The sequence below is a fragment of the Convolutriloba macropyga genome, unplaced genomic scaffold (genome assembly GCF_964194025.1).
Source record: "Convolutriloba macropyga unplaced genomic scaffold, txConMacr16.3 SCAFFOLD_1043, whole genome shotgun sequence".
In the NCBI taxonomy this organism is placed as follows: Eukaryota; Metazoa; Xenacoelomorpha; order Acoela; family Convolutidae; genus Convolutriloba; species Convolutriloba macropyga.
Window position 1 is genome coordinate 6,337 of NW_027449446.1, and position 14,366 is coordinate 20,702.

Genomic DNA, 14,366 nt, shown 5'->3' on the forward strand with positions numbered 1-14,366 from the left:
CGTTATTTCTAGATATTGCGGCAAATTAAATCATATGTAAGGCGTAATGCGAAGAGTTATCAATAAACTATGACATGACTACTTAGACTATAGTCCTTTAACTCTTCATCTGTTAGTAAGTCTTCGTCTGTCAATTTTCTGACAAATTTTCTTAGCTGTAATAAGTATTCCTTAAAGAATTTCGCGAGATACGTTTCCAATCATGTTTATTCATAACATGTTCTCACAAAACATCTGAAATTTTGACAGTCTTATAATGGTAAGATTTAGTTGTAATGGCAACGTGCCTTTTAATAGCAATCTGTATCAACTGTTACTAAATTGATTAAGACTAATTACAATAAGAGTCACAGAATAGTTATTTTAAAATTACAGATTCAAACTTATATCTTTTTTAAGTCTCTGATGTCACAGGTGTCAGAAAAACCCCAATGACAAAATAAACGTATAATTAAGTACTAACTTGTTGTTGATGCAGTATAGTGATATTCCCGATGCGATGATCATGATGCCCATGTGAGTCATGAATATTAATGTCTCCCACAACATCCTCCTTATCATTATCCACATACTCCCCAATTTCTCATTTGCTAAGTAGAACCTTCACAAACAAATATACATAAAAATAAACAAAAAATATCTCTGAAAATCGATCATTTGGTCGATTAAGGCTGATTGACCAGAAAGTGTGTTTTCATTTCTTTGAAGCTACAGGCGCTTAGATGGAACAAAATACTGTGACAAACAAAATCAGTACTGAAACAGCATATTCACATTAAAAAGTTAGTCATTATGCTACGAAAGAAACACGAAAATTATTCAGAATGTTCAGTATAATTCATATAGAATATTTCATAACGATTTTTATTGGTTTTCTATTAATTGTAAAGAAATCGGTGTTATATTAGCCCTAGTGATGAGCGGATTCAAATTTTGCAAGAATCTTGCAAGATATTAATCCAGGCAAAACAAAATCAGAGCACTAATGTTTTAGAAAACACCTTTGAAGCAAATTTATTGTTTATTAAACAAGATACAAAACTGAAACCCATGGAAAATTAAGAAACTTTAATAAATGAACGTGATAGAGGATTCAATTAGGTAGTTGGAGGATCAAAATAATAGCCTCAGCTATCGCTGTGCGGCTATTAATCAAATGTTTCTGATCGGATTATGTCAGAAAATCGGACGGCACGCATTTCTAGATGCTAGTTCAAATATTAGAGACCCCCCCCCCCCGCCCCCACCTACTAAACCCCGGAACTAAGAACTCGCTGATAGTGGACCCGGTAACTGTTATTATCTACCGATTTATAAATGTTTATAAATTATCCATCATTTTGAAAAAAATTGTAAATATTTATAAACTATCCATTATTTTTCGACTGGGGTGTAAAACCACAAAACGGACAATTGTGAACCTTAGAAGTCTAATCCACATGAGGATAGAAGTGAGACCATAGAGTGCCCTGGCTATGGTCATAGGCCATCCGTGGTCCACAGAGCAGAAGAAAGCGACCAGACCCATTGAGAGGTAAGTGACGTCTAACAAGTTCCACTCACTCGAGCACCAGATTAGCAGCTTCACCTGTAAACAAGCAAGTGAAAACAAACAATTCCTTATGGAAGAAAAACTTTGATATCAATTCTTTTTCGTAGATATTTTGTGTCAAGTCGACACATCATCATCTTTTTTGAGCGAAAATAGCGGAATGTGAATAGATTTAGGCCAAAGCAGTGAGAGTGGCAGGAACCGCGATAAAATGAAATTGACTGAAAAAAAGCTGAAAAAATGTGAGTGAGAATGAAAATGAAACTTAAATAAAAATATCTTGTTTCCTCTAATTTGCACAAAAATTAACGATTTGATCTTTCCGCCCATGTTAATCTAGTAAACGAGAAATTTACACGAAGCTGTGCTTAGATAATGAAGTACACATTGGTCAAAAAATAAAGCAAAATTTAAAAAGATTTTTTTGAGGATCCTTGTGATATTGCTTCATATATCAGCCTATATTATACTTTATATATATATACAGTTCAACTTGATATATAATTCCTTCAGTTTAGCACTCCTTGGAAATTGCAGAATAATTACAATTTAAAATTTGTTTTCAATTTTTCTGTTCATGCACTCGTCAACGCATAGTATAGACTTATTAAGGGAATCAGTCATTCTTATTTGCTTATTAAATTTTATTTGAATTTCAACTGAGTAATTGGAAAAAACTAAAAAAAATTATTTCTGATTTGTGAAACATAAAAACTTGGAGACAGATCTTGGAAACTTAACAGGTACCAAAATTAATATCCTTTCCACTATTGCATGATTAAACAACAAATTTCTGCAAGCCTGAAAGGTATGCAGTCCATTATTGTTTTGGGAAAAAATGTCAAACAATAGAGGCTCGGTAATGAGTGTCAGCACATTAGGTTCCACATTGCTCATAAACTTTTTTTTACTTATTTGTCTACAAGATGAGGAATATATATTAGATAAGTTAATGAGTAGAACAAACACCGTTTTAATGTCAAACCACAATTTGAAATGAATAAAATCGCATTCAAAAGCCAACTCAACCCGCCATTGATTGAGACTAAGATACAAGATGAACAATATCAAAACAATCAAGAAACTATAGTTAAAGCAAATCTTCAATATATATTATGCTCAAAAACATTTAGAAACACAAAACACAATCAAATGGGTAACAGAAAATACTTCTACGGATACATACGAATACATACAATTATACGAATTAACTTGCACTTAATTAGAAAGCAGAAACTCCTGCCCTTAAAAAATAAAAAAGGGGCAAATTTCCAAAACCACATTTTTTTTGGAACAAAGTTATCTCAAAAGTCGCAACAACCAATATATTTTGCATCAAAAAAGTAAATAAACACAGATATAACACTTTAGGAAGCCACGGAGACCTGTTGTAAGTGACAATAAGTGACATTACTGCAAAAGAAAACAAACAAATTACTGATGAAACTCAAATCTTAACAATCAATTCACAAAAATTGCACAGTGTTTAAACCATTAAAACCATAAGACATCATCTGAAAAAATTATAAGTGTTCATTTGTGCCTGATTTGAACATCTATAAGTTCTCTTTGTAAATTTACCAAGTGAAAAGACAATAAAAAACAGAAATTGAACAGTATAAAAAACACACCATTTTTTTTTGAGAAAACCCAAAGCGTCAACGTCATAAAGGCATTAATTAACACACAAGTCCAAAACAATTATTAGTGACTGCTTCAGAAAAGAAATAAATGAGCCGTTTGCTACTGAGATTAAGATACTCGTCAAATGTGACACGTTCACAAAAATTTTCAGCATATAATCCTTTAAAAAACTAACCTAAAATTTTCTTGAACCTCTTTGCCGATTTTGTTTCTGGTACTTTTAAAGCATAAACAGAAAAGAAAAAAAAACTATTTTGAAGTTCAAAACCAACCAGCTATGTCTTTTTTTAAATGAAACGGATGATTTGATTAAAAATTATTACTAACCTTCACTCAAAACTTGAAATTAAAACAATTGAAGCACTGATTTATTTAAGAATCTTCTTCAAATTGGAGCTCGAAATTCTCGAGTTTGTATTTAATCAAGCCAAAAATTTACATTAATTAAATTTAAAAGTCAAGTATTTCGTCCTTTTTTATATGGTACCTCTACCCGAGAATTGATCGCGTCTTAACCATTTGCAATTTTTCTTAAATCCTAGACAATAGACGGGTCTTCTCGTGAGCACCATTATTTCTGCATCGTAATAAATGTAGAGTAGTCCCCAAAATGATTGTTGCCAATAGAATTAATCTTTAGCAAGTTCAAGCTTCTTTGTGCAGAAACTTTGTGTCTTTCAGTTTATATGGCAGATTTTTACAAATGATTTTTACAATAAAAAAGTAGAAGTCAGCTTGTTGATAGATTTTATTAATTTTTATGTAAAAATAAAGAGAAAAAATTAAAAAATTGAATATATTTCTTTCGATTTTATCTATCAGTTCAAAAGGAGAGATGGGTTCTTTAATTTTTTTTCTGATATGACCAATTGGTCTGATTTTCATTTTCAAGGGACAGTTTTTTCCATAAAGCATAACAAGACCGATAAGATATTTATCGGCCATTTTAGGCACATCAGACCAATCAACATAACTCAACCTTGAAGGCCATATTTAATTTCCATTCACCGCATAAATAATGTCCATATTTTTTATAATACACGAAATCAGCAAAAAATTTGTTTTGATATTTATTTATTTACTTTTGCTATAGATTGCTTGAAATGAGGCATGGACAGATGAAGGGAAACTGCCTCAAATATATCCGACGCGCTTTTCTGGGGAGGGGAAGGGGGTTCTTGGCCACTTTGATGGCGGGATTTCAACAAAGATAGACATTTTGTCGTGCTCAAAATTTATAACTTCCTGTTATCACAAAATAAATCATTACTTGTCGTCTGTATTTTTTCTCTAATTTCATTACTCGGATTTGCGCCTATCACAGTTGTTTATGAACTTTTCAAGGTCGCGTACATGTTAAGAGAAATTCTGACATCTGCAGTTAAAAGAGGTTATAAGAAATTCCAAGGACGAATGTTCAATTTGCATTTATTTTTATTTTTTTTTCAAAAAATTATATTTCCCCTATAGTTACTTATAGTAGATTTTTTCTCAAATCAAACAAGTGACAAAAACAGTCATGCAGTATTTATGTTGAAAAAGGGTGAAGGGGAAAGAATGGAAAATGAAAAACCGAAGAATTTAAAACTCCATTTTATTTTAAATTATCATTAGGATTCCAAGCTATCGGTAGCAGAGCTGTCTAGAAATTCAAATTTTGTTCAAATTCATTATTTATTGACATTACACAGCTTTAGGGTAAAGCTTTGCACAGCTTACAAAAACTAAAAGCTCAATTGATCCTTTTGAAAGCTTTTGCCCAAGGGGCCTAAACGATTTCACGCTCGCTTACAATTTTCATACTTCGTGGAAGTTATAAAATTGCTTTAAGGCGAATAATATTTGGGTTGCTCACTCGACTGCGCCCTACTTCCAGAAAAATTATTTAAAGTATCTTTTTTCTCGTAATAAAGTGGAGTCAGACGTAGTTTTGTGACAAGGAAAATATTCGAACGTCTCATAAGGAGTTTAAGCAATTAACCTCAAAAACATTGCCCCCTAACAGCTTTATTTGTAGAATGGATTTGAAGGTTCCTATCTTGCGTAGCCTAAAAACTAAAGGCCGAAAAAAATTGGAAGAACCATCTAAATTGTTTTTACGCCTTATGGACTCAAAAGAGATGCCTCTCAGACCTTTCTGTGAAATGCTTACCCGTACCTAAAGTTCAATGACTATCAGGACTGATTCAGAACAACTTCAGAGAAATTTCAAGTTTTAGTACTGATTCAGAAAGATTTCAGTATCAACTGTGAAGTGATTTCTGAAATTCTCTGAATCAGAGCAACATTCAGAAAAAACATTTTGTATTCTTCTGAATCCTAAGATAATTCAGATGAATCACTGAATTAGCTCTGAAGGAGACAATTTCAGTGCAAAATGTGACCTGAATTAGACTCTGATTCAGTACTGAATTCGGCTGAGAGTTAGGTACGGGTAATCACACAAAACTGAGTCAGTTAAAAATATCCTCCAGCATATAGTAATGGGAATGATTTCTTGGCTAGTTTAATTTCATTGGTGGGTTGATAAAAATAGAAGAATGTATCAATGAATAAGACCTTGATGCCGATGTCTCCCTGGTGGAAGTGCCAGATGATTTCGATGACGTAAGAGAGCATGTAGATGAAGATGGTGAGTTTCCACTTGTTGTCGAGCAGACCGGGTTTGTTCTCATAACAATAGAAGTACGTGTAGATCACCAGGAACAGAAAATACCTAAACAAACAAAAAAGAAATCAATAAACAACGTCAAAAAAATTGGGTCTGCTTGATAACACACTTCCCCCCATCTTTGAAGTAGCGGAGACGACATAAAACTTATAGTCACCTGCTAAAACTTATATTTTCCGTCCTTAATTTTGCACCAACCGTTCAATTTTGTTGGGAGCTGGAAATTTTCAAAAGCCCGACTTTTTGTGCGTTATTTTTGGCCGGCCAATCGATATCTTTAGCGGATAGATATAAAATTTGTATCAGTGAAAATCATATGGAAAAATGTCTTTTGGTGGAGAGGTAATTTTTTGTTTCTTTTGTGTAAAAGGGACTTTCCAATAATAAAGTCACTTTTCTAAGCTTCAGATGCCTCTGAGTCATAAACGCTTCACACAATTGAAATATGGTATATATGCAATAAGAGTTAAATAAAAATATTAAATAAAATATTTAGGAAATTGCTAATCCGCATTTTTCAGACTCAGAATAAGTCACTTTCTGAATCTGTTTCGATCCTTGTTAACAATCTAATTAATCAGGAACATCAATATAATTAAATTTATACACAGATGTCTCTCGAGAAAAAATTGAAAATTTAAATTCCATCTTGCACGATTCAAGTGTTGTATATAGTAGTATTAAATTTTGTATCTGAGTAATGTAATAAGGCTCAAAACATTGTCAGATTGTAGATTTATGTCACTTTTTTAATGACAATAATTGTTCCCATCGAATTAAATAAACCCGGTGAAAGCAAATGCAAATTGTTGAAATTTATATATAATTAAATATAAATTAAATATAAATTATATATATATATATATATATATATATATATATATATATATATATATATATATATTTGAGTACTTTTGGAACCTGCGGTTTTAAAACCAATAGTGTCACGCCTGCATTTTACAAATTTTAATATGAATAAATATAAATTAAATATAAATTAAAACTAAATATATATAATTAAATATAAATTAAATATAAATTATATATATATATATATATATATATATATATATATATATTTGAGTACTTTTGGAACCTGCGGTTTTAAAACCAATAGTGTCACGCCTGCATTTTACAAATTTTAATATGAATACTCTGTGTCTAAATATTGGGCTGCCTGAAGGATCAATTTAATTAACGACCACTTCTTGTGTTCAGTTTGTTAGAACCAGTAAATACGGATTTTCACAGAGATAGTAAAATTTTTTTTAAGTCACAGGGGCAAGAATATGACCACAAAATTAATTGGGCCTTCTACCGGCCTTCTATTTATTTCAAATGTTGATAAAGTCTGAATTCAAGAATCTGTCCAAATATTCTATACTCGATAGCTTTTTTGATAATACAACCTAAAAAGGCGGCTCGTTAATGTGCGTGCGCACATGATGTTCCGACCCGAGCTTATCTACATTTTGACTCAATTGTCAACCAAATGAGGAAATAACAAAAATAGATGTTTTAGCTTGAAACAATAGTTACGCAACCTATTTACTCATTGAACTACATAATGCCATGCCTTATAGCATGACAGCGCCAATAAGATCTGACCTTAAAGACACTACGAGACAAAAAAAACCAAAAAATCAGCAAAAACAAAAATTTCTCGGCAAAAACTGAATATCAAAATTTACAAGCACATAGTAACAACGTCAAAATGCAGTCAGATAAAACCTTAACTACGCAAATTTACTTTTTCCTAACTATAAAGCAGATGGAAATTCTTCCTAATGAAACTAGGTAAAAAGTCGACAAAGAGAGCGAATAATGAGGCGAAAATCAAAAATTAATCAATGTTTTTTAAACCAAGAAATTTCAAATGTCTTAAAATGGATTAGCTTTTGACTAAATAGAATTTGACAAATTTCTAAAAAGTTGTTAAGAAACGAAAAAGACCTGACTTTGGTTAGACTTAACCATAGAAACGGACTAAAGACGCGGAAAAACTCAAAAAATTACAAACGAGTTGCGAAAACACAATTTATTGATACCATTAAAATCATCAGCTATTCTCTGATTATTAAGTACTTTCAATTCAACTGTTATTTCAACTACTTCAACTGAAGGATTTATACTGAGATATTAACTAAGTTTACCTGGGCCACATTTGAAAACCATTGGGATCTGTTATTACGGGATGGTCTTGAAAGAAGAGAAAAAGAAACACAAAATTGACCAATCCCGAAACGTTTGAAAAAACGCATATTGTCCTCCAAACAAAACGTCAGTGAAAAATCGAATAAATAGATATGTTATTTTTGAAATACAAGAAATCGGACAGGACCTCTCAATGATGAAAATAAGTTACAAATTGACGAAAAGAACGACAAAGACTAAAATTTTTTGGAAAAAAAAATGAAAATGTATATCATAAACTTTAAGACCAGGCGCTATAAATTGAGTTCTTCGGGTAACATCATTCATTAAGCCTTCAATAATAAGCTTATGCGACCGGTCAGCAATTTACCGCTACCTAAAGAACAAAAAAAACAGGAAAAAACAACAAAATAAAGAAAAAAAATTGAGCGAGAAAAGTGTCGGAAGCTTTGAAAAGTAAACTTTTCAATAAAAAGTTTTCTAGTTAAAAAAAATTTTTTTGACAGCAATGGGATTATTTTTTTCAATAATATAACTTCAAAAAATCACCAAATATGAACAAATACATTAGAACCACGAAATTTTTGAGAAAACTCGTAGTATCAACTCCAAAATTAAAAAATTTCAACGGTAGCCAAAGGCGAAGCTAAATTGATTAAACGGTAAGATTTTTTGCCATTTTTATTTCTTCAATAAAACATTACAACGCGACATTGACTATGAAAACAACAACAAATAGAGGCAAAAGTGAAAAATTCAGTAGAAAAGTGCATGAAGAAAGTGTCGAAGAAATTTAAATCATAGGCTCTACTGTGAATACTTTGTCCATGATACATTGAACATCTTAAATAAACCAAGGAAAACAATCAGTATAAGGATAATTTGATAAGATTTCAAGTGGAACCAAAAATAAGAAAAAGTATCGAAAAATTAAAAAAATTATGAAAACCCGTGGCATTGAAGTCTTAAAACTATTAGGTAGAAGATAAAACCAAAAATTCAGGTTAATAGTGTGTGCAGTAGAAAAGAAGGTGGTCCTGTCAATACTGAAAAAGACTAACAGTTGACTAAAAAAACTTAGGTTGGTTAATCTTTAAAAAAATATATCAAAAATTTTTTTTTAAGGACTTAACAGCCAGCAATTTCAATAGCTTTTAACGGAAGTCAGTAATTACACTCCAATATGACCCAATGGGATAAAAGAGATTTTTTCATGCATAGTTAATCAATAAAAAATCACAATAAGTCTATGACTATGAAAACAACAACAAAAAAGGCATAAACCAAAAATTCAGTAGAAAAATGCGAGAAGAAAGCGTCGAAGCCATTTAAAACATATGCTTTTCTCTGAAAACTTTATCGGTGATCTACTGAACGTATTTTCTAAGCCAATGGGAGCTATCATTATTTGGATAATGTGATATGAGTTCAAAAGAAACCAAGAACACAAAAATAACCACAAAAATTAAAAAAAAATATGAGATCCTGTGTCATTGAAGCCATATATCCAATAGTTAGTAGATAAAACCGCTAAACAGATAAAGTTTGGTGGCAGTAGAAAAAAAGGTCCTTTCATTACTGAGACTGACTTGTATTTCAAGGAGATAAATTTATGATGGGTTAATGCTCAAAAATTTTTCGAAAAATTATGCTTAAAGACATATCAGCCATTAGCTGTCCCCTCAAAGCACTAGATATGTTCACTTAATGCTCACTACGGAACATAATGAACTCTACGGTCAAATAAAATAACGAAATCTCAGTGTCGAAGCCAAAAGAATCAGCAATTCCTTGAAAACAAACTTTTTTGTTCATTGGGCTTCATATGAATGTAAATGAGGTTTGTCGTTAGCGGAACCTCGACAAAAAAACTGACTAGTCTCGAGGTGACTTAAAAAGATTAAAAAACTGAAAAGTATTCTAAGAGATAGCTCTCAAACAGAATTCGATTTTTTTTATAGTGAACTTCTCTATGAGACCAGAACTAGTCTTTTTCCGCCTTCAGTCTATTAGGAACTCACAATTGATTCATTTTGTGGCATGAAATTTAAATTTGAAATACTATTTTAATAGAAAATATCTTAATTTGAAGAAAAATTGCACAAAAAAGGAACAAAATCATGCCAAATATCCCTTGTTCACACAAAACTTCAATCCTCGATAACTCCTCGAAAGAAACGAAATTCAAACAAATCTTTTTAGTTTTGAATTCTACGCTAGAACAGCTTTTTAATGATACCACTCACATTTCTCTACGATGAATATATCGATCGGCCAAATTTGACTGAACATAAAAAAATCAATTTGAGTATATAGTTCCTCCCCCCACAAGTGGGTCAGACCAATAACTTTTATTCTTACTGGTTGATTATCGTGTAACAATTGCTTGAAATGATTTTTGAATCACCCCAAGCCACCAATAAGATATGACCATCGAAAGGTGATATTTTGCATTTTGTTTGTATCATACAGAGATTCAAATGGCAAATTATGGGTTCTAATTTATGCAAACTTTAATTATTGGAAAAACAGGCATCATTCATTTAAAATTTTGTTCAATTCACATTAACAATTCACATTTCACAATTTCAAATTCACAGCAATTTCTACCTCTTCTTATTTTTTCAAAGCATTTCACAAAAATGCTATGAAGAAATAAAAATAGGATTAAATTGTTTACGGGTTCAAAAGGATAACATAATCTTATTTTCTTTTATCTTGCGAATGGTTTCCCTCTTTTTGACGCCTGTATGTTTAATCAACTATTTAATCAACTTCGACCAATTTTTCAAACATGTCTCTATAGTTTCATCCCGATTTTAATCCGTCATATAATTGGTACTATTAGCTTTTAACATTAGGAATATGTACGGTTTGGGCAAAAATTCCCTCGATATTGACACTCGAAGAAAGAAGGGATGTTTAGGGCGTTTGGAAAGAGTTTTGGGGTGAAAAGTTCAGGGTGAGGGGGGTATTAAAAGAAAAGGGGGTGAAGTAGAAGTAAAAAGAAGTAAAACCCTTGAGAACTTACATTGAGATGTGAAGGAAAAATTTTGTAGCAGGTGCATGGTAGAACTGTGAATAGGTTGTCTGTCTCAACTGAACACCTGTGTTATCGTCTAACTGACCCATTCCTCCAATCACACTCAGCTCATCCATTTCTCCCGTTCCCTCTAACCCCCCACCCCCGTTTTGACTTTTATCTCCAGAAGGAACTATGCTGCCGTGGGGAGATCTCTGAAACAATTTGCCACGTTGAGAAACCAGGCAAGAAACATTCTCGGATAGTAATCATTGGGTAACATGGCATTTTATACAGTGAGCCAAAAAAAACCCAATGCCATGATAGTCAAATGCTAAATAGGCGTTCTGATAATTTGAGCTATCCGGTAAAATACAGGGTAAACTTTGGTTGTTCTGGCATATGCTATGGTACCGAAAAACTATGTAAAACACAACTTGCGTTCTTTAAGCGTTATATTTACTCATTACGTTTCATTTGCGCTAAGGCGTGAAAAAATCCGGACATTTTGAAGTTTAAACCGAGGTTTGTTCTCATTTTCTCCGCATACACAGAAAATATGCTTAGGATGCTTTGCTCTTTTACTGTTCGCCACGCCGCAGTAGTTCCAAATCGACAATTTTATGGACGAAAACAAAAATAACAGCTTTAAAATCAGTACCTGGCATGCATACAAACGTTACCGAAAAGTTACAGGCTCAAGACAACTCCAGTGACACAAAACACCAAAAGATTTCTTGGCAAAGGACACGAAAAAGATTGTCAGCAGTTTGTTGAAAGACAAGGAGCAGGAGAACTATGCGTAATTTTGAAGCAACAGATACGAAACTAGACATCTCTTAGGGTAAATTTGGAAGAAAATTTGCCTGCAATTTGACGCAGGTGCCGTTTAAAAAATGTGTGAAAATTGAAAACCGTTTACTAGATGATAAAAAATTAGAAAGCGTAATGACTTGTTTCTAGAGAACTCATTTCAACTCAAAATGTATTATTTGAGGCCCGTGACTTGTCTCAAAAATTCTTTAGGTGTGGGTAGCTTTTTGCTTCCACAGTGAACGTGTGCTTAGGTTGTAAAAAGACGGACTTAAAAACACGGTGCATCAAATTTATCAATGAAGAGAGAAATAAAAAAACAACTAAACCAAAATCGAAAAAAAAATTAAACGAACTCTGAAAATTGCACTATTTTTCGGAATTTGTTTCTCTCAAGCGTTCAAATTTATGGTACTGTGCTGCGACAATCAACAGTTTGAACTTTAAAAAATAAGGAGGCTCGTTAATTTGCGTTGGCACATGATGTTCCGACCCGCGCTCATCTATATTTTTGAATTAACTGTGCTTTGACTTACATTTTTGACAAAACGCTAACGATAATCAAAAGTAGATGTTTGAGTTAAAAAAAAACTGTTACACAACCAAAATAATAATTGAATTAATTAATGCCATGCCTCATGAGAACGAGATCTGCATTGAAAAGAGTACGAGAAAAAAACAACAACTACAAAAAAGCAAAATCAAAAGTTTCAAGTCAAAAATGCAATATCTAATTTTAAAAGCACCTACAAACAACGTCAGATTACAATTAGACAAAGCCCTAACTATACCAATATAATTTTTCTTAACTACACAGAAGACGGGATTTTCTCTTACTGAGACTAGGTAACAATTCTACAAAAAAAATAATGAGGCGAAATTTAAAAATCAATCAACATTTTTTAAACCGAATAACTTCAAGTCTTAAAAATCATTAGCTTTTATAGAATTAGTTCTTAGAAAATTTATTGAAGAGTCATACTGAAACCAATAGGACTTGTCTTTGGTTTTAGACTAAGCCATAGGAATCAACTATAGAAGCAGAAAAATTACAAACCTTGCGAAAAAAACAATTTAGTGAAGCCATTAAAATATTTCTTTTTTTTTTGAATATTATATATTTTTATTTCAAAGTCCATTTATAATAATTCAGCTTATTATATACTGCATGAATAAATAAGTTGAAATGGGCCACATTTAAAAATCATTAGGATCTGTTATTACGCGATTGTGCTAAGGGAAGAGAAAAAGGAACACAAATACACCACTCACATAACTTTTTATGCAAACACATTGTCCAACAAACGGAACATTAGTTACGTCATAATATCAGTAAACTTGTTATTTTTTTTGAAAAAACATGGGACTTCTCAGTGATGAGAAGACGTTACAAGTTAACGAAAACAACAAAAACTGAAAAAATTGAAAAATCCTGTAAACCTCAAAAACGTATAAAATTAATAACTTGATGAATAATCGCTATAAACAGTCTTCTTTGGGTAGGGTTACATTATTCAATCAATTCTCACTTACAAGCTTGTGAGACCGGTCAGCATTTTATGGCTACATAAAGATTAAATAAACAGGTTAACAAAGCAAGTTGAAAAAAAAATTGAGCGAGGAAAGTGTCGAAGCCATTAAAAAATGAACTTTCCAGTTAAAATTATCCTATTTCAATTATTTTTAACATATCAAGAGGTTTTTTTAGAACATTTTGACTCTAATAAATCAACAAACATGAACAAACATTAAAACAACGAAAATTTTTTGAGAAAAACCGTAGTATCAACGCCATTAAATTCAATATCCTTCAACGGGAGCTACTGAAAACGCTAAGTTATGCCTCGATGAGACAACAAAAAAATGGCATGTTCGGAATTCATAACTCATCAATCAGACATTACAAAAAGTCATTGACTATGAAAACAACAAAAAACGCAGGCAGAAAAAAATTGGTACGAAAGTGCGCAAGGAGTGTCGAAGCCCTTTAAACCAGAAACTTTTCTCTAAAATTTTTGGTATGATCCATTGAGCGTTGTCGTCTTTGAGCCAATGAAACTATCAATATTAGTATAATGTGTTAAGATTCCAAAAGGAACCAGAATTTAAAAAAAGATAGCCAAAAACTTTAAAAAAAGTTATGAAAACTCGTGAATCGAAGTTATAACACCAATAGTTAAATTATAAAACCGCTAAACAGAATAATTTCGGTTGAATTAGAAGAGAAAGGTCTGGTTTTTAAGATCTAAGGGATAAGGGATAAAAACTAAGGGTTAAGATCGTTTAACATTAAAAAAATTTCTCGGAAAATCATTTTTAAAGTCTTAACAGCCATTAAATCCAATAGCTTTCAACGGAAGCCAATAAATACACTCAATTGTCCCTCGAATGAAAAACAAGGACATTTTTCATGCATAGGTAATCGATAAGACATCACAGCCATCATGCATAGGTAATCGATAAGACATCACAATAAATCATATGACTATGGAAACAACAACAAATACAGG

At 31.9% G+C, this 14,366-nt stretch overlaps 1 protein-coding gene across 1 annotated transcript in view; it reads right to left on the reverse strand.

Moving 5' to 3' along the window:
- Positions 1 to 463: 463 nt before the first annotated feature.
- LOC142355034 (uncharacterized) overlaps positions 464 to 14,366 on the reverse strand; it is a gene marked incomplete at its 3' end in the record, with an annotated part of 42,396 nt that continues 28,493 nt past the window's right edge. The window contains exons 9-12 of the mRNA XM_075407331.1: positions 11,053 to 11,258; positions 5,756 to 5,912; positions 1,422 to 1,588; positions 464 to 601 (exon numbers count right to left, since the gene is read on the reverse strand). Of these exons, the coding sequence (XP_075263446.1) occupies positions 464 to 601; positions 1,422 to 1,588; positions 5,756 to 5,912; positions 11,053 to 11,258 (668 nt within the window). The remainder of the gene's footprint in view (positions 602 to 1,421; positions 1,589 to 5,755; positions 5,913 to 11,052; positions 11,259 to 14,366) is intronic.